General features: G+C 37.8%; 1 protein-coding gene across 1 annotated transcript in view; it reads right to left on the bottom strand.

Moving 5' to 3' along the window:
* Positions 1 to 532: 532 nt before the first annotated feature.
* The window catches only part of ZNF804B (zinc finger protein 804B), a 502,283-nt gene continuing 495,443 nt past the window's right edge, over positions 533 to 7,372 (bottom strand). The window contains exon 4 of the mRNA XM_025471445.3: positions 533 to 5,002. Coding sequence (XP_025327230.3) covers positions 1,336 to 5,002 — 3,667 coding nt within the window. The 3' untranslated portion in view covers positions 533 to 1,335. The remainder of the gene's footprint in view (positions 5,003 to 7,372) is intronic.

Genomic DNA, 7,372 nt, shown 5'->3' with positions numbered 1-7,372 from the left:
CTGTGAAGCTGAGGCTGAGTAAGACCCCATCTCATGTAACAGAAGCGGTAGCATCATCATACATGCAGTAGAAGGCTGATCACTCCATTTCTGTTCAGTTGATTTTCTCTGAAATTCTTGTTTATAGGAAATGTGCAGTCATATGAATTTTTCTTTCATTTTCAGAATATAAATAATAAGTCTAACTGGAGAGCCATCCAGAATACTGATGTAAGACATGCAGATTCTGTGGGCCAGGAAACATTTTGAATAAATATTTAAGATCATTTGCAAAATTACACGAATGGTGATTTTATTCTCACCATTCACTGTGTCTTACTGAAATCTACTACATTTGAGTAAAATACACAAAATAATTTATATGATTTTTCTGCATAAATATCATGTAAAAATTCTGACATTTCCAAACCTTCACCCCTCAACATATACATAATATTGGCGGAACATGGTAAGATTTCTTGAGTAGAAGAATAAAGAAAACTTATTATTTCAGTCCCTGTAATATTTGAAAGATTAACCAATATATTCAAAATGTTGTTGAATATATTTTATTTTTTATTTTGCATTATCAAATACTAATGATAGCTTATATATGTTTTCTTATACAAAAATTAAACATTCTTAATTTTAGATGTTGGTTATTCTTACAGTTACAAAATTCCCTTAACATAGATGTGTGTGAAATGAAGATGACCCAATTTTTCACGGAAACTCAATACAATCTGTGTAAAGATTGGTTTTCACTGAAGAGTAGTTTTTAACTTGAATTAATCAGAAAATTGCTTGCCATCTTTTATTTCCTATGAAAATATAAATTATTTTGATTGAAACAGAGTATATTGATCGAAAGCTCAGTCAGTAGTTAACCATAGGAGTTAGTTTTAATAAGCAGTTTATTTCACTGGCCTTTCATTACTATCTGATGCATAAAACCGAATGTGCGATTCATTCATTCACTCACTCAACAAACACCTAGAACATACAATATTACGTTCCATTTGATTTTCTTTGTAATATCAATGATCTGCCTGAATTTTTTCTGTTATCAGTTTGTAACATTATGTGAGAACTCATCCAAACAGATCTTTAACAGGTTTCCCCCTACCCTTCCACAAAATTATTTTCAATTTGTTCTGTTATTTATGCGAGTCAAAAGAAATCCTTAAAATGCTCCTATTTTGATATTGGCAATTCAGTTTCTATTTATATACTGGTCACATTTTGAATTGGCACCAATATTTCAAATCTTAATAATAATCAGACCACTTTAAATAGATCATTTTGTAGGTAGTGACAATTTGTTTTATTTATCCACAAGAGGGGCTTTGACACCTATTAGTTCAAGTGTGCTGATATATTTAAGGCCTCTTTCACTCCATTTAACTGCTGCATCTGACTGGAGCAAGAATGATGGCAAAGATCTTGACCTTGAAACACTGGTTGGATTAAAGGATTCAAGTGGATGATAGAAGCCGTGGCTGGGTTTAAGTGAGGGCCAAACAATGCCGGGATCAATGCCGCCGAGGGCAGGGGCTGAAGTGTGATGTGAGGTGGGTGAAAGGGAGCAGCAGTGACCAGATGCAGGGGGTGGCCCGCTAAGAAAGTAGGGTGGGCCGGGATGATGGCTGGAGTCAGAGGTGAAAATGCAAATGGGGTGAAGTGTGGCTGGGAGAGGGGATGCAGATGAGCTATGGGGATGGGACTGCCATGGGAATTTAAGGAAGCAGAAACAGCGAAATGCTGCAGGAAGGTGTGGTGGATGGTGGTGATAGAAGTGTGCTGGTGGACTGGGACCGTCTGGATGGCCGAGGCCGGGGCGAAGGCGGTGGGCCCGGAAGCAGGCAACACTCGAAGATGCTTCGATAGGAGCTGTTTCTGCACGTGCTGCTGGGCTTGCAGCTGTAGGAGCTTGTATTTATCTATTTCTTCAGGAGAAAAAGTGATTGGCTGTTGAATTAAAGGAGGCGAGCTAGATTTATGACACGCTTCTGATTCATCTTCCACTTTGTCACGCTTCTGCATAGTTCTGTCAGAGTAAGAGTTTACAGTCCCCTCTACGTGATTCATATGCAGGCTTACATCCTGCAAGTCGAGATTTATTCGGTCCTCTTTGGTCTCTGTTGAATCGGTAACACCAGTATATCTATTAGACGGAAAAGCACCAGGGAAATCATTCGGTACCGGGTCACGGCTCTGAATGGTATGTTGGACTTGGCCAATTAAAGGTTTTGCTTGTTCTCTTGTCACTGGGTTCTTTCTCGTGTTTGGTGGCTGAGAATCTGCTACTACATGAATCTTGCCTTTAGAAAGGTGGTCACCACAATCAGGATCTACTGAAAGGGCGAAAGTATTTGTCTGTGAACTTTGGACTTTGCCATGCTCTGCAGTCCACGGCATCGCACCGCCTGTATCCTTTCCTCTTGCGCTTGCGCTCTGTGTTTTGTCAGACAAAGGCAATGCTGGTCGGTTACAGCCCAGTGGTGTGAATTCACACTGAACTGTGCGCTGAATTTGTGAATGAGCCTCGGATTCGTTTTTATGATTCTTTGAAGAGACCTCAAAATTAGTTGATTGTTCCTGACACCTCTTGGCTTGGACTCTTTCTAAAAGGCTTTTGGCTGTCAGGGGGGCCCTCTCTCCTGTCAACTCCGCGGCTTCTGCAGGGCCGCTGGAACAGCTCCTTAGACGGCAGCTGATACTCCCCGAGCTATACTGCATGGATTTTACTTTTCCCAGGTCACAGATATGAGGGCTGTCCAAAGACTCCGGATTTCTCTCACTTTTATTTAAGCAATACATACTCTCTCTGGAGCAAGAGCCCAATCTGCCGAGCTGAGGTCCCTGGCAATTTGGTGGTTCTTCACTGTTCCCAGAACAGGACATCTGTGAGCCGGAGTCACAATGGGTGAGTCTCCTGGATTTGGGCCCTGAAAACTGCTGCTGATTTTTGCCCAGTTTAGATCTTTCTCTGCAGCGACCGTATCTGTGTTTTGAGTATTTTTCCTTCTTAAGGGATTCCCACAATCTGAAGTTCCTATCTCTCTGTATTTCAGATGGCAGGCAGGTGCTCCTTGCCATCTCCTCAGACAGGCAGAGGCAGCTGTGCTTTTGGTGTCTCCCATCGTGCCTTTCAACGGAGTTGTGTTCCCTTTTACAAAAGTAGAGCAAATTACCTCTGCCATTACCCCTGGACTTATGACCTGAACAAGTACTTCTCAAGCTGGATGTGCTGCCAGGGCATGTGTCTGAGGGGCTAGAAAGTCTATTCAGAGTCAATTTTGGAGAATTTCTCTTGTAAGTTTGGTTTCTACATCCAGAAGCCCTGCTGGTCATGCTGATGTGGTTACTGTTCAGAATTACTCTAAAGTCCTTCCCAGGATCACTGTGACCCCTTACTGGGTAAGGACTAGAATTCCAAGTGAATTGGTTTGCATCTTCAAAATCTGAATGAGGATCGCAAGGAATCAGTTTTGGTTTTTTAGTCCTAGAGATGTAGGGAGAAAAAGCAAGGCCCTCGTTTGCATCATTTAGAACCACCCTCTGGCAGCTTTGCCAATGGGTCCTTGAGGACGCCTTGAGTTCATTATCACTATTATTACTGTTTCCTACACAATTCCTTAGAGACATATCAAGGTAAGCAGGCACTTCAGGATTTTTCATTTCCAAATCGCTTGTATTACAATTATGTTGACTCATGTTTGGCTCAGAATCATTGTAGCCCAAATTATATTTTCTCTCGAAATTTTCCCAATCTGGATTAGCTATCATCATCTTTGGTTTCAGAGATTGATCATTTTCTTGGATCAATTCTTGTTGGTCTTTGATTAAACCTGAGACTTGGCTGTCTATTGTTGTCTTCATTTCCGAGGGCTCCTTAATCAGTTCTTTTTTTAGGTCTTCTGAACCGTGGTCACTCTTTGTGTTCCGAGAAAGCTTAAAATCAAAATACAATGGGTTGCATCCATAAGAGATGCAGGGCTCTGTTTTTGTAAAGAGCAAAAGTTCTGTAGGCCACTGGAGAGTGGTGTGGCCATCCTTACTTTGTACATGGAGAAAAGGCAATGGTTTAGACTTCACTTCATGGGGACATGCTTCTCTTACAAGCCTCTGTACATTTTTCCTAACTCTTTCTGTTTCCTCTAAAGATTCTTCTCTCTTCTCCATTCTAGAGCTGGGATCCAGATGAACTGTACTGTTTTGCTCACTTGGCTCCAGTGATGGAAACTCATCCAGATACTCAAATACCCTGGCATTGCTGTGCTTGTAAATGTTTGGTGGGCTGGAGGAAGCATTTGCTTGGCACGAGTGATTTATGCAGTTTTCTGAAGTGTTCTTCAATGTACTTCTAGTTTCTTTTTCTCTGCTGCAAGGAGGAAAATCCACATCTGAAAGATGAATATCAGATTTAGAGAATGAAGCATGAATGCCAATCGAATCTTCTAGTGTTTCATCAATAGAGTCATTTTTGTCTTGCAAGATTTGAGAGCTTATGGAGAAGGTATTGTGTAAGACGCTTTCCAGATGGCTTGGTGTGATGTTTATATTTTTTTCCTTAGTGGGATATGTATCCTCGTTTGCAAACCTGCGGCACTTGCATTTCTCTGCAGTTTGTTTTGCTTTATAGACGGGTGACTTGTTACACTCATGGGTTTCTTCGGTGTTCTCACTGAAAACTGACGCTGATGATTCTAATTTTAGATGCACTTTTTTGGAAAAAGAAAATGATACTCCTGTCCTGTGATTCGCATTGCTGAGATCCGAAGAGGTCTGTGGTACCCGATTTCTGAATAAATAATGTCGGTCCATTTGTAACTGGTGTCGATTTTGCATGGGGGACCGCTGTTTATCGGAAATGCTTCTGGGCAGATTCTTTCCTTTAAGGAGAAGAGCACTCTTCATGCACGATACCTTTCTGCCATTCTTAACTGGAAAGACTCCTTGCTGAAGTTGCTTTTCTATGGCTACCCTGGGAGCTTTGTATGCTGGTCCATTTCCAGAAACACTGTAAATACAATAAATATTTAAGTGATTAAGATGTTAGATTTGAAATCTTATCTATATGTGAACAATTCTTAGTGTGTATGATGAGTTATGCTATTTATGAACCAGGTCTATTGTAATATAACCATTTCGCTGTGTTTGTACAACTCAGTACATCTATGTTTCATAGTGGCTATTTCTAAAATGCATCACTTAAATATGTTCTTTTGAAATCAGCAAGAAGCAATAGCAGGTGAGTATCTTATGCAAGTGCTGCAAAAGAAAACAAAGTGTTGCATTTATAGCCCAATATATGTCCTGCAGAACCTATCCATAACATTCTTTAACAAAGAGTTTTTCAATCGGTGACTCCACGTTAAAGAAGAAATTAAATGAAATTAAAAGTCATTTCCAAAGTATAAAAATATATGCTTATTTGCTTTTTTATATAAGCGCTACCCATTTATAATTTTTGTTGCCTCAGTTTTAAAATTCCTTCAAGTTTCCTTCCCTTCCCAACAATGTGGCAAGTTCTCTCTTCATGACTTGTCACTATTTTGACCAATTATAACAAATGCATAATAAAATAACACACATCTGCAAGCCATCTCCATATCTTCAATTATTTTGAAATTTTTCTTTTGCATCTTCCTCACAAAAATACTTTCTACCTTTTTTGCATATATATGTTTGATCTTTTAACAGCTTTGTAAAGCTTATTCATTCTGCTGAGCTTAAATTAGTAATTCAATCAGAAAATTGGAAACAGCAGTACACATAGGAGATGAAACTCTTTAGATTAAAATGGTCTCTGTAATGTTCTACCTTAAAACCTCTACTACAAAACAAGGTCTTCCGGGAGGGTGAGCAACACAAATCACATCCTTTATCTGATCTTTTGCTTTGATTTGGCTTTCTTTTCATTTTCCTTTTCTTTTCCCACATGTTTGGATATGTGTATTTGCTTTTTTCTAGTTTAGATTTTTATTTGATTTTGATTCAGCTATTTATTATCTGAGTATACAATACTGAAATAAATGATATCTTTTCCATATGTGGCTTCAATTCCAATGGAGATGTGTGTCTTCTGAGCATTTCTCTGAGACATTCTTTCTTGCTGCCTTCACATGACTATTTGGCCAATCAGCGTACAATTCTAGAATATATTCCGTTTGTCCACCAAATTGCAAATACTTTGCTTCATCCTGTTTATGTGTTTAATATTGTAGAAAGATACTTAATTCACATCCTTTTACTTATTTTTGAAATGAATTCACTGGTGCACTTGTATGATTTTGCAATTTTTCTTTTCACATATATATTTATTATATTTCTAATCTATAATGTATTTATATTATATTTACTATCTAGGATATATTTTTGTTACATTTATATTTTATATAAAATGTGATATATACTTATATATGTATGATATATAAGTATTTTCCCAAGACCATAGTTACAGATAGATTTATTTGGGTCAATTTTTGCTGGTACTCCTGGGCACTTTCAATTCAACTTCTTCAGTTCAGTTATATTTTCTTCTCTGATTTCTCTGATTATTTTTTTCCCTGTCTTAGCTTTTCATCCTGGAATTTATATGTTAAGTGTATTGGCTCTCCTGAATATAGTTTTTAGATCTTATTATTTATCTCAGCACTTCAAGTATCTTTAGTCTATTTCTCTCATTCAGAAAGAAGTCCTTGTTTTTAATTTCTATTTTATTGATTTAACTTTTTTTTTTTTTTACAATATCCAGTCTGTCATTTACTATGCCCAAATGGATTTTAATTTACAATAGCTTTAGTCACCATTCACTCTTTAATAATTTCAGATTGTTCCTTCTTCATAAACTAATAGCTGTAGCTTTAGAATTATAGCCTTTCTTTGAATCTCATGGAGAATAAATTTTGAAAATTTCCAGTAACTGTTTCATAATGAAAATTTTCTTTTTCCTCATCACATTAATCTTCTTTTTTAAAAAATCATTTAAAAAATTCTCTTTATAGAAGGTGTTTAGGCATATTTAATATGAAGAATGGTAAGGAACACTCTAAGATAGGGCACTTGTTATGATGAGTACTGGGTGTTACATGTAAGTGGTGAATCACTAAATTCTTTTCCTGAAACCAATACTACACTATATGTTAACTAACTAGAATTTATTTTTTTATTATTATTTTTTTAAGATTTATTTATTTATTCATGAGAGACACAGAGAGAAAGAGACACAGCAACACAGGCAGAGGGGGAAACAGGCTCCATGCAGGGAGCCAGATGTGGGACTCTATCCCGGGTCTCCAGGATCATGCCCTGGGCTGAAGGTGGCGCTAAACCGCTGAGCCACCCGGGCTGCCCCCAACTAACTAGAATTTAAATAAAAACTTTAAAA

Source organism: Canis lupus, chromosome 14 (assembly GCF_003254725.2).
Source record: "Canis lupus dingo isolate Sandy chromosome 14, ASM325472v2, whole genome shotgun sequence".
Lineage (NCBI taxonomy): Eukaryota > Metazoa > Chordata > Mammalia > Carnivora > Canidae > Canis > Canis lupus.
The sequence above is the reverse complement of the archived record's forward strand: the minus strand, read 5'-3'. Positions and strand labels throughout refer to the sequence as shown.